The 26,926-nt window shown below is 42.0% G+C and overlaps 1 protein-coding gene across 3 annotated transcripts in view; it reads left to right on the forward strand.

Annotated features, from left to right (window-relative positions):
- TRPM8 (transient receptor potential cation channel subfamily M member 8) overlaps positions 1-26,219 on the forward strand; it is a 52,388-nt gene extending 26,169 nt beyond the window's left edge. For 2 of the 3 annotated variants that reach the window (XM_026852992.1, XM_026852991.1), the window contains 14 exons: positions 789-884; positions 1,733-1,862; positions 4,350-4,495; positions 5,246-5,358; positions 5,826-6,042; positions 9,567-9,658; positions 10,642-10,783; positions 12,379-12,550; positions 12,791-12,968; positions 17,067-17,257; positions 19,543-19,642; positions 21,206-21,239; positions 23,159-23,245; positions 24,682-26,219. In XM_026852992.1, coding sequence (XP_026708793.1) covers positions 789-884; positions 1,733-1,862; positions 4,350-4,495; positions 5,246-5,358; positions 5,826-6,042; positions 9,567-9,658; positions 10,642-10,783; positions 12,379-12,550; positions 12,791-12,968; positions 17,067-17,257; positions 19,543-19,642; positions 21,206-21,239; positions 23,159-23,209 — 1,662 coding nt within the window. In that variant the 3' untranslated portion in view covers positions 23,210-23,245; positions 24,682-26,219. The remainder of the gene's footprint in view (positions 1-788; positions 885-1,732; positions 1,863-4,349; positions 4,496-5,245; positions 5,359-5,825; positions 6,043-9,566; positions 9,659-10,641; positions 10,784-12,378; positions 12,551-12,790; positions 12,969-17,066; positions 17,258-19,542; positions 19,643-21,205; positions 21,240-23,158; positions 23,246-24,681) is intronic. The other variant, XM_026852990.1, reaches the window with a different exon arrangement.
- The last annotated feature ends 707 nt before the right edge of the window (positions 26,220-26,926 follow it).

The following is a 26,926-nucleotide window of genomic DNA, read 5'->3' on the forward strand; positions in this document are numbered from 1 at the left end:
ATCTTAAACCTTGTTTGTTGCAAGGGTATCAAGCACCTTCTGGACTTTATTTCATTGTCAGCTAGAACCAGACTTCTTAGTTATCAGCACAGTAGGTCCAGACATCAGATCTGGATCTGAATTTCAAAACTGGAGCTCAGACATCAGATAGGAAACTTCTGATATAGTTGTTGACTTCTGAGATGTGATGCAATATGTGTAACATTAGGGGGAAGCTTGGTTTGAAAATGCTGGTTAGCTTTGGGAGTTTTCACCAAAGCTTGTGGTTCTTAAAAGTTTTGTTGCTCAGGAATCATTCTGTGATGGCTTTGCCATCCCCAGGTGCTAATTGCTCTAAGGCAAATAAGTTGGTATAGAAATTCTTCTCTGTTTAATTTTTTTTGTGAAGTTCAGGGTCTTGGTTAAAGATAAAAGGCATATTGGTATGAAGTTAGTATTCCTTTTAGAGGATGCTGATCTGTGTTCTCTAAACACAAAGTCAAGCTGTGAATCAGGCTATCTGAACTGCATAGGTTGAAACAAAAAATTACTTTGTCCCAAGTGTCTTCTAATGCTGACTTTAGGAAAAAAAGGAAACTTGATTCTTCCACATCGAATTAGAAAATAAAAGGCTCTAATATAAATATAAAATATAGCCTAACTTACATTAGTGTGTGACAAGTGCCAGATAGCTGAGAGAGAGAGTTGGTGGGATGGCTGTAAAAGGAAAAAAATACGGAAACAGAAGAGTGGCAGTTGAAAACAGTTTGATGACCTTAGGTCTGAGGAGCTGTCACTCTTTCTTTCAGGATGAGTGTCCTATCACAAGGCACCCATTGCAAGCTCTGTTTATTTGGTCAGTTCTTCAGAACAAGAAAGAGCTGTCTAAAGTCATTTGGGAGCAAGTAAGTTGAATTTTCCTTTATTCCTCTTTGCAAACATACAGTGGTGTTCCCTGTCTTTGGTTCATAGGCCTCTGAAGGCTCTGGATCCATCTTCAAACACAAAACCACAAGAGATAATTGGTAGATGACTCTGTTAGTAGGTTGAATATTACTCATTTTTTGTTTGGCTGTGGATTTCATACTTTCTTTCCTAATGTCTTGTGTGAGTCAGCAGTTCAAGCTAACATTTACCTACAGTTGTATGTTCTCATCTGCGCTCAAGCTCAGATGCTGAGTTCCCACCCATTCCACAATACGGATGTGTTCTGATCCCTGGACTTTGATTGAAATCTATTTCTAATTTTGATTAGACAGTACATTTGGTGATGATTGTATCAAATACATAATTTGCAGGCTGTAAATGTGAGGCTAATGCAAGCAAAGCTTTTGGATGCTTCTGCTCACATTGGTCTGCATGTCCAAAACAGAGTGCTGCTTCTCTGCACATGTAGATGTTTTGAATGGAATGGATTAATGAAGTCTGGGCAGTTCTGGGTACACCCAACTGGTCTATACTGGTGGACAGTGAAAATGGTAGTGTATCTTGTGACAGAGCAGACCCTTTTTGTGAATCTTCATCCAGAGATGCAAAGCTGATATATAACTAGTAAACGCAAGACCTTTTCAGACTGGTCACAAAGTTATCTTCAAACAAGTACACTGATGGTTACCATCAGTTTTGTGAGACTGGATCTTCATTTGCCAGTCTTGATGGGGAACTGACCAGCTGCAAAAGAGGGATAATTTTTAAAGAATATATCACATTCTCTTTGCAGAAGGTTTTACATGACTTAACTCTCTCTCGATAGACCAGAGGTTGCACTTTGGCAGCCCTTGGGGCTAGTAAGCTCCTGAAAAGCATGGCAAAGGTGAAGAATGATATAAATGCTGCTGGTGAGTCTGAGGAACTCGCTAATGAGTATGAGACAAGAGCAGTAGGTAAGTACCTTCTTTAAGTCCTTTAGAAGTTTAATAGGAGGGTTCAGAGATCAGGAAATGGCTTCCTTTCTTGGAACATTACTTGTTTTAATGATCTCCATGTCTGGTGTGTACCAATGATTGCGTAGTGATGTTTTTATTTTTTTGCAAAGCTAAACTGATAACCCTTCTGGTTTTGTTCAGCAAAATGCAAGGCAAGATAATTCATTCAGTTTGCCTGAAATGCTGCCCAGAAATACAGCCTGAATTTTAAAGAGGAGAAATGACATCTCAAAAGGAAGTAGAAAGAAAGTTTTATTTAGAAAGCTAGATATACAATATTAAATGCTTCCCTTTAATGTCAAAATGCGTTTTTACTGCTTAGAAATCTCTTCCACACCATCTGTTTCCAGTAGAAACTGTGTGTCCTGTCTGAACAGCTTGCCTCCAAAAGCGGGTGTTGTGGGATTGGTTTTGGGTAGAAAATTCCTTTCATTGGGAAGAAAAGCTACCTAGCTCTAATAGCAAGTCTGAAGAAGAAGAGTGCCCAGAAATAAGGAGAATCTAGAATAAAAGAAGCTTTCTGCATGAGAGCTGGTAATATTCAGATTGAGAAGAGCTACCCTTCAAATTTGCAGGAGTACTTCTGGGGTGTGGGAATAAATTTCAGGTAAAAAGTGGATTGAATTTCTAAATTCTGAACTGCAAAATCGTATACATTCCTTGTTCCAGGAAGACAAGCAATACTGTCTCTACTGAGAATGCAGATCTAGCTCAGTTATTTTTCTTCCTTTGTATGACCTTCAGTTTCTCTGTTTGGAAGGACTGCCAATAACTCAGAATTGAGCCCTGCATCTCATGGGCTGAAGTGACCCATAGTTTCTTATTTAATGAGGGTAGTGGGTGACAGGAGAGCAGAGGGAAATATTTTTTTTTAGGACTTGCATTATCCTGAGCAGTAATGCTGATGCTTCCTCAGCGTCTAGTTATACTGCAAATTATTCAGAGAAACATGTAAATAAAAGCCAGCACAGCTGGCAGATATGAGGGCAGGGATTAATTTGTAGTACCCACAACTTACAAATTCAAGCTTACCTGTGGTGTACTCTGTGGAGCAGGACCTTAGCTCCTAAACTTGGAGAGAGATACAACACAGCGTTGCCTCTGGGGCTTTATAGCCGGTTATAGCCTTACTCTTTTGCCTGATTCGGAAAACAGTGGATCTGCTGCCCAGCAATCTGCTGTCGTCACCATAAATCAGATTAGGTGACAACTGAAGTGCAATAGCCCTGCAGGTTGAGTAAGGAAACAACAGAAATGTTGCTGGAAAGGGCTTCTGGAGGCCTCTAGTCCAGCCTTCTCATTGAGGTGCAGTTACCACCAGGACTAAATCAGTTCTGTCATGGCTTCATTTAGTCAAATCTTGAAAATTTCCAAGATACGTGTTGCTTTATTGCTCCTAAAAGCAGACTATGTTAGTTTCTTTTCTGGGGCTAATGGAGACTAGATTGACCTGTTGAACTTGAGCCTTATTTTTATTTATGTGTCTGTCAGCAAAGCTATTTTACTATCCACTAAGGAGTGGCAAAAGGCCACACTGAAATCTTGCTTGTTACCGGAAAGTATCTCCTACTTCACTAGGCAAAAACTGCTTAAATAGACTTTCTTAAAGGTATCTGCATCCCTCGGGCCTGATTATTTAGGAAGACACTGAGAAGTTGACATGTCCAGTTGAAGTCTGTCTATCAAGATCTATCTGCACATTGCTGTATTTCTGTATGCATGCATCTTTGTAGTTATAGTACACAGCTGTTTGTGAAATGCCTGGGAAAATGCGCTGTTGGAGAGAAGAGCTTCTGGTGAAGGTTGGTATGTTTTATAAGAGGCCGGATCTCTCTTCAAGACAGTTGTGCTCTGTCACAGATATGCCAACAGAACTATCTATGAGTGGGAAATGTCCAAAGCTGGAAAGAGAAACAGTTTTTCACTCTGCATGCATTGTTAGTGGCAAAAATCTATGGGCAGAAGTAGCTCTTCTAAAACAGCTAAGTTTGCAATGCATTTCCGAGTGAAAAAGCATCATATTCTGCACTTGTTCAACCTTACTGTTAATATGGGTCTACTGAGACTGACTATAAATCATTATATCAGTGAGAAATGAATGAAAAAAGAAGCAAGCAAATATACTGAGTCATCTAAGTAGGGGAAGTTCATATTTTTTTTACTCAATTTTTCAGTGCAGAACTCAATGCAATCTCTGCGTGAGCTGATTTAGTATTACAGTTTTCCATCCAGACATGAATTCTGTATGAAAGCTTAATACATGCAAGTAGGGTTGTAAAGCAATGCACACATTGTTCTACATGCTGAAAATATGGGAAGTTGTTTCTGCATGCTTTAATATTACAAATATTATACTTTGGAAGTCACTGAAGACGATTGCACACAAGTTGGTGGGAAATTGAGTCTGAAGTTGGAGCTTACTGTGGGGCTGCCTCTTTCCTCCAGAGCTGTTCACTGAGTGCTACAGCAATGACGAAGATCTAGCTGAGCAGCTGCTGACTTACTCCTGTGAAGCCTGGGGAGGAAGCAATTGTCTGGAACTAGCAGTGGAAGCTAAAGACCAGCAGTTCATTGCGCAGCCAGGGGTGCAGGTAATGTCAGTGAAAAGAAGGTGCACAGATGATTAACTATTGTGATCTGGGTGGCTTAAAAAAAAAAAAAGGAATATTCTTGCTGTGAAAATGCTACATCCATGTGAACAGTCTGTGAAAGGCCAATGCTCAGACACTGTCCTTGTGGAAGTAAGAGCCTCCAGGTGAGGTTTCCCAGCCCTGTGAATACTGAGCTTTGGAGTGTGTCAGCGTAGCCATGTCCTGCAGTATGCTCACAGAACCAGCCTCTGCAGTGCTGTGAAATGCATCCCAGAAAGCACTGACTATGGCTGGTGAGGTACAGGGTGTGTGGATCCTCTCCTTGAAATAGAAGGTGGCTGATTTGCCCACAAAAGCTAAGTCAGGAGGAAAAGACTTGATTTAGAGCTGTAAAACTTAATGAGGTGGATGATAAAGACTGCCTGAAGTGACTTCTCCCTTGGCACAACTCCCGTGCATGCACAGTGTGGATGTACTGCCCAGCATAAACTGCCTTATAAATCAGGTCAAGTCCTCCTTAACCTCATTTTGAACTCCTCGTCATGTAGACTGTAGGATGACTGGACTAAGGAACCAGCACACTGTTACTGATACAGAAAGCTTTCTGTATTGTTGAAATAGGAATCCCATTATTTTAATTGAAATCTCAATGTTTTGGGTTTTCTTGCTAAATCAAATGTCCTCTGATAGCATTCCTAGGTTATTTTGTTGTTGTTAGAATGAATGAGGATATTTTCTTCTTCCCTACAGAATTTCCTTTCCAAGCAGTGGTATGGAGAGATTTCAAGAGATACTAAGAACTGGAAGATTATACTGTGTCTGTTCTTTTTCCCTTTAATAGGCTGTGGTTTCATCTCATTCAGGTAATCAACTGGCTTCTCATTAGCAGAAACAAAGCAAGTCAATTAACCATAGGCATAGAGCAATTCAGGCTGGAAAGAACCTCTGGAGATCAAGTCCAACCCCTTGCTCAAATCAGGATCAGCTAGAGCAGGTTGCCCAGGACTCTATCCAGTTGGGTTTTGAGTATCTCCAAGGGTGAAGACTCTACAGCTGCTCTGGGAATCAGTTCCAGTGTTCAATCACTCTCAAATAAACATATTTAATGGCTGAATGAGCTTTTGACAGATCATGTCCTCACTCTGATCTGGAGTTAAATGTGCCCATTTACTTGCATGCTTGAAGTCAGTGGATGCAGAGTGGCATTACCTTTAAAGTAATGTCCATGCTAGACTCTGCAACTTTCTCATTTTCACATTGATGAAGAAAACAAATGTTTTCAGGCATAAAAGCTATGCTTTGAGACCTTTTCCCTCTTTTAATTCCTCAGGAAAAAACCTGTGGAGAAGAGTAAGAAACTCTTCTTGTATTATGTGTCTTTCTTCACCTCCCCCTTTGTGGTCTTCTCCTGGAATGTCATCTTCTACATCGCTTTCCTGTTGCTCTTCGCCTACGTGTTGCTTATGGATTTCCAAAAGGAACCTACTGTCCTGGAGATGATCCTTTACGTGCTGGTCTTCATTCTGCTTTGTGATGAAGTGAGACAAGTAGGCAGCGCTTGCAAACCAAAAATGTTTAGTGCTATTAGATTAAAAGCCTTGTGGTTTTTCCCCTCCTAGTAGTGTAAGGCGGTGCAGGCTGCTTCTAAGTTACAGAGGAACCACTTCTTGAAAGAGATGTACAGGCAACTCAAGGCACAATTAATTTATTTTTTTTTCTCCTCCCAATGTTTAATTCCTACTTGTGCCCTGATAGCTGCAGTGTCCATGCACCAAGAGGAATGTGTATTGACTTTGAGACTGGGTGGATAAGCTGATGCTAGTGGAGATATTTCTCAGGAACGCTTGGCTTGGATTGCTGAAGCCGTTGAGAATAGGAGGTTAGATTTAACACGTTTATCTGGGTGCAATACCTCTATATCAAGTGATTCCTGCCTTTCTTCTCCACATCACACTCCCACCACCCTCCTTTCTTTTTAACCAATGAGCAATGTATCATGTATTTCTGTTTATCTTTTAATCATAAATACAGTTTTTGCTAGTTTCACACAGTCCCAAGGACCAGCTTTGGACTTCCTGCACTGCTTGTGCTGGTGTGGTGTGGGAACAGTGTGTGGGGACTGCCTTTACAGCCAGCCGCATCGTTAATATTCTTCTCACTTCATGTGAAATAACATTGGTTTTCAGGCAAGCTGGTCTCCACCAGTCAGTGTTCAGAATAGTGGGAAGATGCTGGGGAAATTGGAAGAGAAGTGGGTGTGTGGTTTCAGTGCAATGCTGCTTTCTGATTGTCCTGTGTGTTTGCGGGTGATCTGCTGAATCAGACCACCCAGCAATAACGTTTCTTACATGAGCTCAAATGACATTGCTGAGTGTTGATATTACTGTGCTTAACTTGCTGTGTGGTCTTTTTCCTTTTTAATAGTCAAGGTGGTAGGTACCCTGTTTGAGGCAACTTTACTTGCTAAGCAAAATGGGGGAAAAGTTAAAAGGCTGTTGCAATGAAAACACTAATGGAGTGTTTGTTTCTGCTGATTTAGGTTCTGGTGTCTCTGGACCTGTCCTTGCACTTCCTGTGTGTACCCAGCAAAAGTCCTGGGGAAAGCCTTAGGGATAGAAACCTTTTTTCCTACAAATGTCACTATTTCTCACTACCCAGAGCAGTTAAAACAGCTTCAGATCCCAGTAATCCCATTAATAGCTGGTAACTAGACTGTACCAAGATTGTGGGAGTGGAGGCAGCTAAAACAGAGACTTTATTGAAGATTTAAAGTTATCTTAAGCCAGTGTCCTGGCTTCAGACCTATTTTGTTAAGGAGCAGTGTCCAAATCCTCTAAGCTTCTCAGGAAACTTTCTCCCTGGCTTCCTCTTAGATAGATTGTGTGTACATTAGTCTAACTCTGCAGTCAAAATAGTATCTGTGTCCTTAATATTTAAAAAAAAAAGAAAAAGAAAAAAGAGGGATGTCTCAGATTTTGTTTTCACATCAAACGAAAAGTAAGAGTAACGTTGTCTGGGGTCCCACGGTAGCTGCTGCAGTCAGATACCTAGTTTTGGAGAGAAATCAGCCCTGATTAGAGAGTCGTGTGTCTGTGGAAGTGATAGCTACTAGACATTGCTCCAGATCAGGCAAACTGAACTGTATCTGAACAGTAAGCTCAGCCCTGTTTTCACTTCTGATTGTCTTAGAGATTTTTAACTAGCTGGAGCTGCTTTCTCATATCCCATTTAGAGCTGTCTTGGCAGTAGTGAAATCGGCGATGCCTTTTTCCTGCTATCTTCTTAGCCACTTGGATGTAGCCTCCAGTCAGGTGAGTGGATAGATTTGTGGGGTGTGCAGGAAAGCCCCGTTTTCTCAAATGGAGAAGGAATCTGGACAGAACCTCCATGCCTGTTAAGTCTTAGCAGTGGGAACTGCTTGATATTTGAAGGACTGAACTGCACTTCAGTCTCAGTGGTTCTCACTTGTTTACATGCATCTGCCTCTGTTTTCTCTCTGTTTCTGCTTTAGACCAAAACCTGTTTCCTTTCCTCCATTCACAATTGTTCCATTAATAGAAGGGGCATCATGCTTAAACCCACTGCATTTAATAAAGCTGTAGTGCAGTGTTATCCTTATTGCTTTGTGAAAGACATTTGGACCGTATGTGTCTAGCTGTTCACATAAAACCCCATTTCACTGTCATGTATAGCAAGACAACTTATGTTTGATTTAGGGAGTTACTAGACAGAGGCAACCCAATGCCACGGGTGTCAGACATGCTATCCTCACTCAGCAAGGTCAACCTTTGGTACTTTAAGTAGTAAGAAAGGTGTATGGGGTCCCAAGATGCTGAAATAGTGTCTGGTAATATCTTGAGCCTGACATCCTGGTAGTTGACACAACTGTCCATCTTTAGCAATGCGTCCCCTCATGTGAAGAAAATGCACCAATTGTGCAACTGGAATACCAAAGAGGGTCTCTACTTATAGCTGCTTCTGCATTTAGAAGAAAACTCCCCTTGATCTTTGTTTCCTGTAAAAGTACCGAGAGCAGAATTGCCTTCCTTGGATGTGCCAGTTACAGAGAGATTCACTGATCAGTACTCTACTAAGCTTTGATTATTTCAATGAAAATTAAAAAGAATTATGATCAGGGGCTCAGTCTATTTCTTCAGGCCTGGTGGAGGTTTCTCCCAGTTAAGCTACTTGTCCTAATGAGTCACCTCTGAATTGGAACCAGAGGTTGGTTCTTGCACAAACTTTGGATCCAGGGTGCAGTACCAGTCAGTCTGGAAGCAGGCAGAGATTCTCACTAGACTTGCAATTCAGAAGTAGAGCACTAGGTAATTAAAAGAATAAAATAAATCTGCATCTTTGATCAAAAGCATGTGCAAGTAGCCAGGGACAGCTTACTGAATTGAGCTCCGTGAATGAGCCGGAATACTTCAACTGCCCCAAAACAGTGACCCTCCTGCCTCCCCCCAGTGTTTCATCTGCTCTTTAGTGGGTCACCTCAAGACTCCTTTGACCCATTTGGCAGGAGTTCTGCTGGAGCATACTATGATCTACCCTGAGATCCCCCAGCAGCATGTGAACACTAAGTATATAGATCTCAGCTCTTGTCAGGACTGTTCCTTCCTCTCCCCAAGCACAAGGACCCGTGTGGTTATGTTGTTTGCACAGTAGCCCACACTGTGGTGCAGTGTTGGTGTCACTGATCTGCTTAACTGGTCCCAGTGCAAGACCATTAGCTTAGGACATCTGGACTGCAATAGAAAATGTGTTAAGGAGCCCTACAGAAAATCTTGATCCATAGTCCTATTGGTAGTTAACAGTAAAAACAAGTTACCAGTAATTTTTGGGTATATTTAAAATACTCATTTTGGGGAAATGAAAAGCAGTCTGAACTCTGATGTACCTATTATCTGTGACCAAAAAATTTGGGCAAGGAAACAATCCTTACTGTTGCAGTGGGTGGAATATTTACCTGAGAGGACATATAGTGGGGAGAGATGAGGGGGAGATGGATGAGCTCCCCATGTCAGTGGCCAGTACTGTGTGGTGACTTTCTGCTCTTTTTCTTTCCCAGTGGTACATGAATGGCAGTAAGTATTTCTCAGATCTGTGGAATGTTATGGATACGCTAGCAATCTTCTACTTCATAGCAGGGATTGTGTTCAGGTGAGTAGTATCTTCTCCTGTGGCCATGTTATGGCTTTGCTTTCTTCTGGATTTTGACTACAACCTGTAATGAGATTTTGGGAAACAATGTTTTTCATGAAACTACCTGGTCTTTATGAAGGCCCCAGATTCTTCCAAGTCTTGACTCTAAATCTGTAAAAGCAAATAAAGAAATAAAGTGATTAGGGAATGTCTGCATGCAATGCTTTCCCTTTTTTTATTTAATGGAAGTTGAGTCTATCCCTGGAGTCAAAGGTGGCTTTCTTAAACTCATCTTTCTGGGCTAGCAGGACAGCCCTTCTTAATGCTTAGGTTTAAAAGAAGGTGATTGAAATAGGCTTAGGTTTCATGACAATGCCTTCAAGACTGGCTATATAGAGTGTATCAAAGTTGCAGGGTAAAATGGTTAATATCTCACAGAGTCAGAAGTTCTTTGTAATTATTCCTGGCTCCTATTATTGACTCTTTAGTATGGTAATCTGGCCTCTTTGAGCTTTATTATGTTAAGGGGACTGTAACTGTACCTACAGTAGTCTAACAGAATGTCATTAGCTCACATAAGCTGTTTTACATGAATGGGTGAGTTAACAACCATGACAAAGAAATGATGGAAACATTTTACAGTGTAATTGTTCGGTCAACTGTAAGTTAGTCCTTGTTGCCTCAGTGCAGCAGAGCAGTCATTGCACTGATGTTTTTGGAGGGCTGTGGGAACTAAAGGTACAACATTTCCTTGCTGTTAGTAGTTTTAGAGGGGAGACCAGACACAGGGATGATGTAGCTAAGATAGGAAGGGTGTAAACAAGGTGTGCTTTAATCAGTTCTACCACCTGTCATCAGGTGGAGAGGGTATGGGGCTCTGGATAGCTGTGCTGTTTTCCAGTTACTCACTTTTCACTCCCTATTTCAGTGTTTCAGTGCATTTTTACCTGACTTCTGCATGCTTTACCCAATGCTTCTCTTCCTTTTACTGTCTCCATCAGGCTTCACTCATCTGATGAAAGCTCTTGGTATTCTGGGAGAGTCATTTTCTGTTTGGACTACATAGTTTTTACTCTGAGGCTGATCCATATTTTCACAGTTAGCAGGAATCTGGGACCCAAAATTATTATGCTGCAGAGGATGGTAAGATTCTGGCAGCTATTCAAGAGAATCTAAATAAATGATGTGATGCCTTGTTTTTCCTCAAGAGTGAAAATCACCACCATTCTGATGATGGCAGCAAGTTCTCTCCTCTTAAATCTGCTAAACAGGATTAATTAAGATTTAAATAGGACCTAATTAAGAGCAGGGCCTCTTTCTCTCCCGCTGCACAGAGAGAGAATAAAGATCAGGCTGAAGAACAGAAGAGGAAATTTGTTTCCTGGTAGCTTTTGTCTTCCATGTCTCATATTTTCAGTGGTATATTCCATCAGTCTTGTTGCTCACATGAGCATTCCCCAAACAAGACAATGATGATAAATGGTATAGGAGAAGGATTTCTGTCTTCCGCTATATCTGTCACCCAAGTAACTGGAGAAGTGGGTGGTGTGTGGCCTTTGGCTGATTCTGTCCTTTGTAGCTGGAGGGGATGTTTGCTAGCAGACTGGGAAAGGTAATAAGAAGAGAGTGGGGTTCTTTATAATACAGATATGGCTTGCTGTAGGTATGGGAATGAGGGCCTTTGGAGAGCTGGAGTATGTCTGCTTGGATCTTCATTCCAGTGATACCTCTGCACACACATACATATACTCCAAAGAAAGATTTGAAGTGCACTCGACATGGAGAGCATGTGGGGAATGGCACTTGAAGGGCATTGAAGTGAGTATTGCTAGATGTCCTTAGGAGAGGTTTTCCTCATCTTTGTGCATTTCTGCAGTGATTGGGTTGTCTTGTGCCATAGCAAAGTGTTAGCATATATAGAATTTAAAAACCAGCTAGGTGGTGGCAATAGGAGTAATAGCGTGGTCTGCAGCTTACCCAGAAAGCCTTTATTTTGCCTTGTAGCACTGCTGCAAAGCTGAAGTCTAGAGATTACCTGATCCTAGAGTGCCTTATGATATGGCAGCAACAGCACAGATTGTTTCCTGTACATCTTTCTGTTGTTTAGCCTTCTTCAAAAGGGAATGAGTTTCTGAGTAAGTCTAATAATAAAGATGCTTGGGGCTAGTGGAAGGGCAGGAGGAGGTGGATCTACAACAAATGGGAAAGCTCACCTGGGATACTGCCAATCTTCAGTTATCTGTATATTGTTAAGAGCCAGAAATTCATGAAACCGTTAGCCAGAGTGTCTGGACTGTAAACGCTGGATTGAAGCCATCCCACGTGGCATATTCAGAAACAGTGGCTGCTTTCACCTGACACTCGGCTGCAGGGTCTGCAGCTATGGCTGTTGCATAAAAAATCTTTATAAGTGGCCTGGTTTTTGTGGGTGGACCTTTGTCTGATGCCAGGGGAATACCCTGTATTCTGAAACTTGCCTCAGTTTTCTGCTTGTATAAACATTTCTGAAGTTTTGTGAGTGGGACTGGTCAATTATTCGCGTGTGTGTGTGTGTGTTGTTGACTGTAAATTTATGAAACAGTGATCTGGAAACATGCATTAAGCTGGTGCTGACTGTGTAGGCTTTTCTGATATTTGTTCTCCACCCAAGTATCAAATCAGGGAGAAAAAAAGATGTGTTTGCCTTGCAACAGGGATGCAGTGGGGCACTGATGTGTTTGCTTGTTGTTCTTTTTCAGATGATAGATGTCTTCTTCTTCCTCTTTCTCTTTGCTGTGTGGATGGTGGCCTTTGGTGTGGCCAGGCAAGGCATCTTGAGGAAGAATGAACACCGTTGGGAGTGGATATTTCGATCTGTCATCTACGAGCCATACCTGGCTATGTTTGGCCAGTACCCTGATGATGTTGATGGTACCTATTTTCTGGTGGAAGCTCTCCTGCGCAGGTGGAAGGCTGTGTCCTTTCAGTGATTGTCCAGTCCTACATTGAACACTTTCCTTCAAGCAGAAACAAGGCACAGTTTTATGCCTGATGGGGAGGTGGGGAAGGAGGAGGCCACACATACTGCGGTTAGTGACAGTACCTGGGGCTGGGCCCAACAGAAAAAAGGGGAGAGGGCTCACTATTTGCTCTCCTCTCTCATCCTCTGAGGTACCACCTACAACTTTGACCGCTGCACTTTTTCTGGGAATGAGTCCAAGCCCTTGTGCGTGGAGCTGGATGCCAACAATCAACCCCGCTTCCCGGAGTGGATTACCATCCCCCTTGTCTGCATTTACATGCTCTCAACTAACATCCTCCTTGTGAACCTGCTCGTGGCCATGTTTGGGTATGTAGTACAGGAGCGATCCCTTGCTTGTGATCTCTGGATCAATATCCCTATGAGAAAGGGAATGAAGTCCTGGAAGACAGGAGGAAGCCAACCCATGGATTCTGCCTGTGTTTTTTGCAGAGGAATTGCTGGGAGTAATCTGGACAGGATTCCCAGTTTGAAACAGATCTCTCAGATTAGGGGTGTGGTGTGGGAAGGTGAACAAAGGTGAGGTTTTTCAGCATTCCTCACAGCAGTCTGATCAAAACAGGTGCAATGTCCTGGGGAGGGATTCCTCCCTGTCCTTTTACTACTTCTCTAAGCATCCTTTGCACACTGGGCCTAGTACAAATGCCTGTGGTTCACACAAGGGGTGATAGCTGAGTCAGTGCTTTACCAAGCGTGAACTGTAGCACAACTGACCTTGCTAGACTGAATAAACAAGTTATTACTCCAGTCTTTTCATGACATTCTGGTTCTATTAACCAGAACTGCTGTGTGGTGATGATGGGTGTGTTACTGCTCTGGTGGACCTGATATTTATTATTCTGATTTACACCACAGGCAATGGGCCATGTCTCCTTGGGACATACAAAAGGACTTTCTCTTGAAAAATGCTGTCACCTCTGTTTTTGTATGATAATTTATCTGTCTGTGGGTCTAGTGGTCAGGAGGCCTATTCTGGCATCTTATGAGGTGTTACACCATGTAGATGGATCGGACATCTGAAATGTGGTGCTAGTAGCTGCTGACTGTATCACATAGTCAGAAATGATCTGCCAAATAAAAACAGTTGCTGTTGTGCATGTTATCAAGTATATATTGACTGTGTTGGGACCAGCAAGAGCAAACCACAACTGGTCTTCAGGGAAAAGTTTCCTGAGCTTCTTCCAGAAATCTTTGGTGTTTACACTGCAGGCTTTGACACAGAGTTTAGTTAATAATGGGAAGTCCTTCATATCAGACTTCTGGAGTGTGTTGCTTTCCTGTCTCACTTCTGACTTGAAAATACATTTGGATCAGTGCTACGTCTCTGTTCTCTTTCCCAGTCCTGCTTCTTTTCTGCTTTACGCTTCCTTGCAGCCTAACAAAAATCCTTACAACCCCTGGGCATCATTCTTGAGGTCCGCTCTGTTTATTTTTGCATGTTTTGATGGTACTTTGGCAGTGACAGACTTGGCAATATTTGCTTTGGCAAAAAGAGTATTTACAGGAACTGCTGAGGACTCTTGGTTTGCCTTGAGAGGATCTCCCTTCTGAATGTCAGTGCCAATTTTTACTGGCCTGAGATGAGATGTATTAATGTGATGAGTCGAGAACGCCTCAGCTTTGGGATCTGCCCTCCCCTCTGTTCTGAACCTTTCTTCCCATGCTGAGCTGGACTCCAAAGACAGTCAGAAATGTGATTTTTGGCAAAGCGGCTAGGACTGTTGCAGCATATCTATTTATTGTAGCTATGTTTTCCTAACCTGCACAGGATCTGGAGACAGAAGACAATGCTTATACTCACTAGAAAGGGTGAAAGCAATTTATATTAATAAAGGAAAGTATAGCAGTAAGCCAGGTCTGCCCTAGAAGCCTTTGATATTTGTTAGGACACTTATTTTAAAGGACCTAATAGTAAATGCTCCAATTTATACAGTTATGCCAGTAAAAACCTAGGTTTTGCCAGTTCAGCTTATTTTGTGGAAGGACCCAGCATGAATTTTCTAATGACACTCTCAGAGCTTTGCATAGTTCATTTTAACAATAGATTGAACAACTTAAGCAGGAGTGTTGAATTGTACTGAAGTCAGGAAGCTCAGTGGGCAAAGAGCAATCCTGAGGGTTTTTTTCTTGATACCATTAGAAATGTGTGAAATCTGTGATGGCTTCTCTTATGACTAGTGTGTACACAGTATTTGTCAGTCTTTAATAATGCTGATGACTATTAGACACTAGTCCAATCAGTGTCTCTGTATTTTGTAATTATACATTAATTTTAGCAACAGAGTATCCAACTTTTTCTTTGCATTCAAAGAAATGCTGAAAAGGTGAATATTACATTTTAGATATTTCTGAAATTCAGGCTTGTATTTATCTTCTAAAACAATAGATAATTTCCACCAGGTGAAGGTTTTAGCTTATCTTGTATAAGGATCCATTAGGATCTCAACACAGACATTTTGGAAGCATTCATCTACTATTTAATGTCAGCAATGAAAGGTCATGCAGGCTGTGAGCTGTTTGCTCTTGTGGTTGTTGCTTTGTTAAGTTCGTACAGTGCTTAGTAGAGTAGGTTTGATCCATGCCTGGAGCATTTTTAATGTCTCCACTAAAAATCTCAGGAGCTTTTCATTTTTTGTAAATGTTCTATTTTTAGGTAGGTTTTTTTTGCTTAGAGAAAAGTTAGCTGATGAATTAATGAGACACAGAATCTTGCAAAGAAGCATCCTGTTCTCATGTGTCTAGGCTGGAAAAAAATTGCCTGGAGCTAAGGTAGTGAAAATATGTGGAGTATTTTCTCCCTGTTCCTAGATTTTCCAGTTTATTTGTAACTTCAGATTTTGGGTTTTTTTTCTACTGTCTTCATTCCTCACATTTTCAAATTTCTCCCTAAAAAAGGAGGATAAACTCAATAGCCTCCTAATCAGTAAAAATTAACAGGTCCAGGATAACTTTACAAAAACATACCCTAGTATAATAAAGAGAAACACTGTGTTACTTGACTGAAATGGAGTTCTTGGCCTACTGGAGTAGGCCAGTCAGTCTCAGTTTTGTGCCCTGCAAGATCATGGAGCAGATGCTTCTGGAAACTATGCTAGGGAACATGGAATATGAGGAGGTGACTAGTGACATTCAGCATGGCTTCAGTAAGGGCAAATCATGCCTGATGAATTTTGTGGCCTGCTATGAGGGGGTTACAGCACTGGAGGATAAAGGAAGAGCAACTGACATAATCTGCCTGGACTTGTGCAAAGCATTTGACACTAACCTGCATGACATCCTTGTCTCTACATTGGAAAGACATGGAATTGATGGATGGACCACTTGGTGGATAAGGAATTGGCTGGATGGTTGCACTCAAAGAGTTGTGATCAATGGCTTGATGTCCAAATGGAAATCAGTGACAAGTGCTGTTCCTTAGGGGTTGGTGTTGGGACCAGTGCTGTTTAATGTGTTTGTTGGAAACACAGACAGTGGGATTGAGTGCACCCTCAGCAGGTTTGCTGATGACACCAAGCTGGAGGGAAGGGATGTGCCATCCAGAGGGACCTGGACAGCCTGGAGAGGTGGGACATGCAAACCTCATGATGGTTAACAAGGCCAAGTGCAAGGTCTGGCACAGGGGTCAAGGTAATACCCTGCACAAATACAGGCTGGGGAATGAGTGGATTGAGAGCAGTCCCAAGGAGAAGGACTTGGGGGTATTAGTGGATGGAAAGCTGACTGTGAGCCAGCAATGTGTGCTCACAGCCCATAAAGCCAACTGTGTGCTGGCTGCAACCCAGGAGAGGGGTTGAGGGGAGGGATTCTCCCCTCTCTGCTCCGCTCTCATGAGACCCCACCTGCAGTGATGTGTCCAGCTCTGGGGACCCGAACACAAGAAGGACACAGACCTGCTTGAGTGGGTCCAGAGGAGGCCACGAAGATGATTGAGGGGCTGGAGCACCTTCTCTGTGAGGACAGGCTGAGTGAGTTGGGGGTGTTCAGCCCAGAGAAGAGAAGGCTCCGGGGAGACCTTAGAGCGGCCTTCCAGGGCTGAAAGAGGCTACAGGAAAGGTAGGGAGGGACTCTGCATCAGGGAGGGTAGGGATAGGATGAGGGGTAATGGTTTTAAACTGGCAGAGGGTAGATTGAGATTAGATCTAAGGAAGAAATTCTTTCCTGTAGGGTGGTGAGGCCCTGGCACAGGTTGCCCAGAGAAGCTGTGGCTGCCCCCTCCCTGGAAGGGTTCAAGGCCAGGTTGGACGGGGCTTTGGGCAACCTGGGCTAGTGGAAGGTGTCCCTGCCCATGGCAGGGGGTTGGAACTAAATGATCTTTAAGGTCCCTTCCAACCCAAACCATTCTGTGATTCTGTGATTCTCTGTTGAATAACTAATGCTCTGTGCATTTTCTCTTTCTTTGCCTGTTAGTTACACTGTTGGATCAGTACAAGAGAACAACGACCAGGTGTGGAAGTTCCAGCGTTACTTCTTGGTCCAAGAGTACTGCAGTCGCTTGACTATCCCCTTCCCTTTTGTCATCTTTGCCTACATATATATGGTGATGAGGAAATTTTTCAAATGCTGCTGTAAGAAGGAAAGTAAAGAGCCATCTATTTGTTGTGAGTTGGATTATTCATTACTGCCTAGAAGTCAGCTCTGTGGCAGGTGCATTGCAACTCTTCCATGGCATATTGTGCTCAAACCAGGCAGTTAGTGTTTTGGTGGAAAATTTTCAAGGGCAATGTAGAACTTGGAAGAGGTGATTGTGCTGGTAATGAGGAGCAGCTTATTCATGTTCTCTGTCAAATGCAGATCCACTATTTTGCTGGAAATCTTTTCAGTAAGATTCAAATCAAAGCTCCGGGTTGCTTCTCAGCCATGATCTTCCTTCAGAACTCAATGTGTACTCTCTCTGGGATATGGGGAATTTTACTCCTACCTCCTTAGGCTAAAACTCCAGTTGAGCATTGTTGTGATCCCCGCCCCCCAGTAGTTTTGGTTTTCGTCAGGTTAGAGAGCTTTTGTGTTCTACCATGAGACCTTCTCTACTTGAGTACTGTGCAGAGTTATCCAGTGCTTTCTTGTCCAAGCCATTTTGAGGCAGAATTACTTTGTGTATGTAAATCAATTAAATCTTCAAATATTAATCCTAGCATTTTAGGGCTGCCTATGCTGCTTCAGAGCTTTGAAAGGGTTTTTTTTTTGATGTTAGAGCACTGAATGTATTCCTCCAGAGCCTGCAGCAGCTGTAAGTCATCTTCATGGTCTGTATGAAAAATTTAAACGGTCCCATTTCTCAATAATATCTGGTACTGCGTCCCTCCTACACTGTTACCAAGTGGCAGAGATCCCTGATCTTGCATGGTATGAATGTTTAGGTAACTAGTACAAGAGGTGATCTCAGTCTCTGCTTGCCACTCTGCCTTCTGGAGTTGCATTTCTTTCTGTCCTTACATTACAGTTTCTTAGCTAACACAGCTCGTAGCTGCTAGGGCAGCCTAGTAGAGGGCAATCATCTTCAGAGGCCCTTCTGAGTGCTAGCGACTGACTGAAAGAGAATAGTCTTCTGGCCCTCCGGGTATGGCCAAATGGGCAAATCGCCTCAAAAATGCAGGAGTGGCTGAGTCAGTCCTCTAGCTATTTTCCCCTTGTTTACTCTGTCAGAGGGCACAGATATGAATTGTTTTAAAAAGCTTCCCCACCCCAACAAATGGAGTGTTTTCTCTTTTTTTTAAGTGCCATTCAGAAGCAGATGAGGGAGGATTAAGTTGAGTTAATTGACAGATTTATTCACATCCATCAGCAACCTGACTGTTGCCCTGCAGCACAGGCTGGATTTGTTATTAGTTTAGGAGACAGATGCCTGCTTTGGGGTATAAAATTCCTTAGCACTGACTAAATCATTTTGGCTGTCCAAATCACTGTTTGGTTTCTTTGCTGGGGAGGTTGTTTAATGGCAGATATTTCTGCCCAGGTGATGCACACTTGATGTTGCAGTTCTAAAAGCAAATAGAAGAATTAATTAGATCCAGAATATTGTGATTGATCCAGTGATGGGAACTGAGAACTGCATGGAGAAAGCACTCTAATGTGTTGACTATTGCAAAATCCTGTCTTCCCCATGTAACTCCTATGGTTGGGATTTGGGTGCTTAAATGCTTGTCAGTATCTGGAGAACAACTGAGGCTGTATGAGGTCAGAGGAGCACCGGGTGGAAGAAATGGAACTTCAGTCATTTGCCAGCTGTAGGTATCTTTTGCCTCAGCTAACTTTTTTTTTTTTTTTTTTTAATTAAAACCTATGTGGTTTGTGTTGTCCTGCTAGAAGGGGATAAAATGCAGAAGTATTATCCTGGAAGAATTAGATGCCTCAGAGTGGTTTGTTTAGTGTCACCTTTTAATTTACAGCATCAACAGGAGATGCTTTTTAAAGAAGACAATGCTTCATCAATTTGAAATGCTTTAGTTCATTGATAAGTCATACAACATAGATCCTATCACATGTTACACTTAATGATCCAATATGGAATAATGTAGAAGCAAATGGAAAGCTCAAATCCAGACAGGAACTTTCTGGAATGTCCTATGCCTGTTGAAGTGGCTGCCGTTTCACAGAGCACTCATGTTAACCACAACTCAAAAATTTCCAGAAAGACTTTTGGAACTTGTTCATATTTTCTTCCTTTAATCAACTCTGGTTGTCCGGAGCATACAGTAGAATGTATTAATGTCGTGTTTGTCAGAGTGGTGTCACAGGTGGGAAGTGGGACTGCGAATGCACTGGATGCAGAGAAGGGCATCATTAGCCTCTGAATGCAAGCACTAACCCAGCCTTTTTGCATCTTAGCATGGGAAAGACAAATTAACTGAATCTCGTGTTGTTCTTTTTCACATACATTTTTTAGGCTCCAGAAATGAGGACAATGAAATTCTGGCATGGGAAGCTGTCATGAAGGAAAATTACCTTGTCAAAATCAATACCAAAGCAAACGATTCATCAGAAGAGTACGTCTGCCCTTCTTTGTCTTCATTCTCTTAACTTTGTTGAATATTTTTAGTGAAGACAAGTTTTCAGCAGCTCTAAATGTTTACAAACTAATGGGTAGATAGATAAACTCAGCATAAATGTGCCTTTTTATTTTTTAAATAAAATAATGGCTTTTTTGTCCACTGCTGCAGACTGTCTTCAGAAATAGTTGATTGGGCTGGTAAAATGCTGATGCCAATATTGCAAGGCTTATAATGGTACATTATGCACACAGTAGCTGGGTAGATGTGTTAAACACACTTGTTCCAAATGTCTGACACGATGTTTCTCAAATAATTTCAACTTTCTGTACTTGAGTCTTTGCATTTTTCCACCAGAGGAGAAAATGTTGTCTTCTATAGTGTTTTGAGATCTCATCATGGAAGGCAGTGCTGTAACTGACTAGTTTTGTAACATTAGAGGTTTAGATTGGATATTAGAAAAAATTTCATCACCAGAAGGGTTATCAAGGACTGGAACAGGTTGCCCGGAGAAGTGGTGAAGTTGCCATCCCTGGAAGTATTTAAAAGATGTATAGGTGTGGAGCTTAGGGTCATGGTTTAGTGGTGGACTTGGCAGTGTCAGTTTTATGGTTGGACTCAATGATCTTAGGGATATTTTCCAATCTAAAAGATTCTATGATTTATGCAGTTAGTAGAGAACACTTAGTGTTAAACCTGGAATATCAAGCATTCCCACAGCATTAATCTATATGGAGGTCTGTACTTAATAGCATGAGTAGGAAAGATCTCTGGGGAGGGGAAGATGCTACTTGGAATGATGGTATTTGACGTTTGGTGACTTGGACTGCTCTTCTTTGACTGCCAGCTCATGACATTTTATCTTTGGGGTCTGTCTCAGTGTCTTCAGAGTAATAGTATAAGAGAAAATAAATATGAAGAAAGCTAAAAAGCAGAACAGTAACCTGCTGTGTTGATGGCTTAATTTTGTAGCTAGTTCCCAGCAGCTTGAGTATTTCCCTAAATCAAATGTAAGGGAAGAGCTGATAAGAATGGGCAGGAAAGACCAGACTTTTCCATGCTCCTCTGCCCCTTCTGTGGACATTGCTGTCCACAAGTGTTTATGTTAAGACTACCCAGAAGCACTCAGCATGGGATAAGAAGCCAAACAAATACCAAAAAGTAGCTTTTATACTGGAAGCAGAAGCATCTTGACAAGGAAAATGGAATAGCACAGCACTAACAGTAATTCATATGTTAATATACGTGTAATAAAACCAATGCCAAACCACTTGCAGCCCTGCCTTCTTGGGGGGATGAAATACTGGTGTTCCCAAGCAGGGGGGTCTGCAGACAATCTGGTTTGTGACTGGCCTTTGACTACATGCACAGAGGGCAGTCTTCTGACAACTTCAGTGTCTGTAGTTGCCTTAGCTCCACTCTTTGGCCAAAGGTGAGGACTACATCTCTTAGCTCCAGATAGACTTCTGCTGCACAGGTTTGCAAAGAGGGGATGGTTAGCCAAGGCTTCTCTAATACCTAGACTCAGTCCTCTACTCTGTGTCCTCTTTCTATTTTCAGGATGGTGCATCGATTTAGACAACTGGATGCAAAGGTACTTGTGTTTCAGACTGCTCTGGGGAATATTCTTCTGGTAAAGCAGGTAGTGGTCCACAAGGACAATGAGCATCACTGAGAGGCATGTGCAGTCTTTGCTACTATTGCCAGGACCCCATTTTAACTGAGCTTTTTTGTTGTGCCCCTTTGCGCCTTTGATTCGATATGTAGCTTCATATTATGAAGGAAAATGAAGTAGAAAGATACTTAGTATCTTGAGGAAGTGTTTCTCAGTATTCCTTATTGAATGGAGTAGAAGAAAAATAACTTCTGTCTTACACAGCAGAATATTGCAGTTTTGTAACAGGCCCATGAAACACCGATGGGAAGAAAGGGCATTACACACTTAGAGTATGCCCTTCTCGAACATGGGCTCTGTCGAGTTAACTTCTAGTGCTGAAGGCATGAGGTATTTAATCCTACTTGTTGCTGGTGTTTTACCTCTGCTTATAAAATGATGTGGCATTTAAGATATATTGTGACAAGCCTGGTGGTGCTTCACATAGCACAGGCATGGTAAACAAAGGTAAACAGAAATATGCTCCATATGTATTGCAGGGTAGGAGGACCCTTAATTATAATACAATTAAAATGACCATTTCTCTTCTGATTCACAGAAACCTCCTGTGTTGAAGCAATATAAAGCTAGCAATCTTCTAGAGAGTACATAATTATCAGAATTGTCATACAAGTATACTTTTTATTACTGTGATACTGAAAAGACCTTCACAATGGGTATTTCTTGAGGCTTGATTGAATGATGTATTTTGCTTCTGAAGTGGGGAGTTGCTTTGGTGTGAGGAACAAACTTTTTAGAAGTCCAAGGGTGAAAAGGCCCACATATATTTCAAAATACTTCTTTTAACTGCTGTTAAATAATTTAGCTTGCTTTCAAGATTGAAATGGAAATGGTGAGTGATCAAGTCTGTGTCTAGTGATGGTCCTCTTGAAACAGGAAGAAAATATGTTAACCTTAATTCTCTACTGAAAAGTAATACCCTGATTGTGCCTGTTACTCTGTGAGGGAGTAGCTTACAGCAAGCTGTTTTGTCTGTTCATGCCTTCAGCTTTAGTGACAGAAATGTACTGAGGCCAATACTTAGGAGTAGTGCCCTTGATAGCAAAGCACTCCAGTGGTATCTCACTGGCTCTCACTTCAGACAAAGTCCTAAAAACAAGTCTGAGAATGTAACCGAGTCCTAGGCATGAGCCTCGATCACGGGGTAAACGTTTCTTTAAACATGATGCGAATGTCCCAGGAAATAATGGATTTCAGTTACAGCGCAGGGAGGGTTTGAAGGCAGCTCCAGTGTCAGAATAAATGCTCCACAAAACTCCAGTCTCCACAAAACTCCAACCTCTACTTTGACGGAGCACAAGGAGATGGAGTATAGATGGGAGCTTGTAGCTGTCATGATGCCTGCTTGTTAACTGGGTGAAATATACGTGCATTAGGGCTCACGGCATTAATTGCATTGATGAAAATTGTAATTGGGAGAGTCCTTTCAAGCACTGTTGCAATTGATATAATATTTGGAGAGGCAATTACTTGTTACTCATACTACTTATCAGCATTGCTTTCCTGTGAAAAGCAACATTAACACTGCTTCACTTGCCACCACAGTGTGACTACTAAATACAAAAAGCAGGCAGTTACTGCTTTTGAAGTAGTGCCTGCTGTCCACAAGGGTAGCCAGAGAAGCAGGAGTTCAGATAAGGGGTTTTATGCCTGTTGTTGTACAGTATTTTCTATGTTGTGTATGTTCTAGGCTATTTTAAAGTAGTTAATACTGCTTGCTTGTTTTGTTCTTTTCCACTCCCTTCACCCAAGCTGTGATCATCCGTTGAAATGAGTTAGATTGACTTTACATAAACAAAGTGGGTTTGGTTTTGTTTTGTTTTGTTTTAATTTTTAAGCTCTCTGATTTGAAAGGCCTTCTGAAAGAGATTTCCAGCAAAATCAAATGAATGCAGCTGAAATCCAAGAGCAGCTACTTGAGCAGGGTAAGCCCTCTTTAAATCCATTCTCTGACTTGAGTGAGTTATCAGCATTTGTGATATTAAATTGGTATGTCTGTGGAAGTATTAATTATTGATGCATGTATTGATGTTGTCTAATATTGAAAAAGAAATAAAAGCTAAATTCTCTTTCTCATTTGCTTTTTCTGAAAAATACATTTTTCTCTGATATTTCTAACCATTTTTGGCACGGTTTAAAATATCTTGTTTTGTTGCCTTGCCTTTGAAAAACTCTGAATAACCCAAAGTTATTGTCCTTGTGCTGGAGGCCCTCTGGATAATTACGAGCTGCTGTGCTGGATCCTTTACAGTTGGTTCATTTTAACTCCGAAGAACATAAAAAAACAAACAGAAAAGATAGAATTGTAGGTAGGAGTATGGTTTATTTTCCCACTGTCAAAGTGGGGCATTATGGCAGATCACTTATAGCCTTCCTGTGTCCTATATGAAAAAACTGCAGGCTCTAGAATAATGGAACTCTGGAGGTCATCCAGTCCAACCCCGCTCAAAACAGTGCCAGCTCAGATGAAAGGTAGCTGCAGTCTGGCTGAAAAATAGTTTGCAATTCAGTAAGAACAAATGCTAATTTTACAGTTACCTGGGAGTTATTGGCTACACAGGCACAAAATGGGTGAAAATCCGATGAGACAGCAGTTCTACAGAAAAGTGTCTGAGATGGAATATTAAATAGCTGGCATTTTGTTGTCTGAGAGATGTTTGAAATAATCCCCTTGCTGTTAATAGTGCAGTGAAGCCTCTGTTGGGCACAGCACCCAGTGTTAGCATTAACCTTCAAGGAAGATGATGGAGTGGCTGGAGAGTGTTTGGAACAGTGACAGGAGGAACTGGATATCTTATCTGTAGAAAGGAGTAAATGAATTATGGTTAGCCAGCCTGGCAAAGATGATACCTGTTTATGATAGAGCTTGTGGAAACCACCTCTCACTATAGACAAGTGCCTTGAAAAGATGGAGTCCCTTTCCAGTTTATGCCTGGTAAACTATCTAGATGGCATCCCAGTTGTGATCAAGCTGTTTTGCGTATGAGCTGTCCTGACTCTGAAGCTGAGCCTTGTCAGTCTGTCATGGTGTGAACAGAGAGGTTAGTGTCTCGCAAGAAGCAGATCTGTGTATTACACTGCCTCATCTGAAAGGGAGTGCTTGCATCTGTGCTGACCATCCTCAATATAAGATGCTGGATTGGCCATTCCAGGTACTTTGATGCAGGTGTTTCTCTTACTTTCACTTCCTGACAACTAGGATTTCTGCTACTCTGCTGAGACAACATGTTCTGGCCAGGTGCTGCAAAGAGCTCCATGATCCCGAGCCGTCCAGTTTTCCAAGATGATGTCATGAGGATAAACACAAAACACTGAGGTGGGCTAGGAGCTCTATTCTAAAATTTTTGTTTTGCTCACACAGGTACTGATTCATCAAGAATAATTTCTCTGAGTTGGCAGTAACCACCAAGCAAATGGTAACTGATCCAACAGAGCGTCAGTGTCTCAGCAGGAGTTACTAGGATTTTTTCCTTTTTTTTTTTTTATCAAACAGCCCTATCTGCTTGTTTCAAGAAGATGATAAAACATTAAGACGACTGTTTATCTCCTGGCAGGACTCCCACATTACCCAAGCTCTCCTTTTTCCTCATCTCCCCTGATGTTCAATGGCAGCAATTAGTCCTTGTCAGCTGCTGTTAAAAAGCACTCTTAATTCCAAAGATTCTGCTGCTGCTGCCAAAAATCACTTTGCTTTTCAATTTCACTCAAAGGGGTCTGTTCCTGGGTTTCCTTTACCCACTAATTGCTTGTCTTAATGAATCAGTCTCCCTTCTCTCTTCTTCATGTAGTAGCCAGATCTAGCTTGTTGCTTGCATGGCCTGTCTGTCAGTCCTGCTGAAGTCTGTAATGCTGACATGCCAGAATATGATGTGTATCAGCATCACCCTCCGGAGGAAAGACAGCCTTTGGTCCAACCACGCACCCACATCTCAGACTCTACACGAACAGTGTGGATTTCTCCCTGCTCTACCTGGAACTGTGCAGCAATGCAGAAGCTCAACTATTACAGCGCCAGAAGGGAGAGACTTAATTCATCTAGAAAGTGTTTCCAAAGGCCTCATGTGCAATTCTTGCTTGTTTCTTTAGTGCTATTATGTATACTTGGAGCATTGCAAATGCTGTGTGCAGATGTTTGCATTTTGAAATGGAGAAGAGATTTTTGCTTAGCATTCAATATTGTGATGCTTAATATGGTGAGGTTGCTCTTTCTGCTTTCTGTCTAAAATAGCAGCTGAATTTTGTAGCGTTTTCTGTGGTATAACTGGGTGCCCTACCAACTGAAGGGAACACACTCCAAATGGCATTTATTTACCTTGCAAAGCATTGCATCTGTCTTCACCCCCAGTGTCTAGGAGCGCTCTCCCAAGATGTTTGATTTTGAAGGTTTAGGTATTTTCCTTTTGCCTGGCAATAGCTATCATAGTCACAGAATCATTCAGGTTGGAAAAGACTCTTGGGATCATCGAGTCTAACCCTCAGCCCTACTCTACAAAGTTCTCCCCTATACCATATCCCCCAACATCTCATCCAAACGGCCCTTAAACACATCCAGGGTTGGTGATTCCACCGCCTCCCTGGGGAGCCTATTCCACTGCCTGACCACTCTTTCTGTGGAAAATTTTTTCCTAATGTCCAGTCTAAACCTCCCCTGTTGTAGTCTATACACTTTACCATGACTGGCAGCTGGTCTGAGGGCTGTCAGGTGGAATATATGGGTGCTTACATGGGTGCCACATGAGATGTCCAGATGAGTAGGTGGAAAGCAGAATACACCCCAGGTGAGTCACGTTGGCCAGTGCAAGCAAAGACAGCCATCTAGCCTGCTAGAAACCAAAGCCTGTGTGTGCAGGCCTGCCTATGTGCACAACAGCATGCTCCAGTCCTTGTCTGGACTGTGAAAACATGTTGGTCCAAGATGGTGGAGACAAGACAGGACAGTTCTGTGTGGTTTGCTTCAGTACAGGGATATGAAGTGCTGTTGTACGTGGGGAATGTTTCTGCTTTAGGATGCAGCTGATTGAGGTGCAGCTTACTGACTGAGGAGGCCAGCACATGCATGCATCATTTACTGAAGCTGTTGCTCTGCTTGTCTTTGTAGCTGAAAGTGGAATAGTTTTACAGGGAAAAACTGTAATGGGGTCTTTATCAGAAAGGTTACTGCTCTTCTTTTTCCTGCTTCACATGACCTAACTTTACTGTATGCCATTCATTACATGATCCTGGGGGATACAGCACTACCAATAGCAGCGTTAGTCATTTATGTGTGGAAATACTTGTGTTTTCTTGTTAAAAAGTTTATAAAGGACTCAGGCTTTCATTGACTTCCATGGCAATTAGCTTGCATCATAAACTATTGAGATAAGTTTCCTTTCTAGAAATTACTTTTTCTTATGTAATTTCTCTGCGAATGTGAAAATTGTGCTTTCAGTTCATTCCTTTCTTATATAAAGACTGCAGTATACTTGCCAGCAGCTCTAGTGATCTGTTCTCTTGTGAAATGGTGAATGTAACTTGGAACTATGTACTGAAAACTCAAACCCCTGGAATCTGTCCTGCCCACTACTGCAGCCCATCGCTGCTGGCCTGCACCCCACACACGCTCCCTT

The sequence above is a fragment of the Athene cunicularia genome (assembly GCF_003259725.1).
Source record: "Athene cunicularia isolate RWA chromosome 7 unlocalized genomic scaffold, athCun1 chr7_part1, whole genome shotgun sequence".
In the NCBI taxonomy this organism is placed as follows: domain Eukaryota; kingdom Metazoa; phylum Chordata; class Aves; order Strigiformes; family Strigidae; genus Athene; species Athene cunicularia.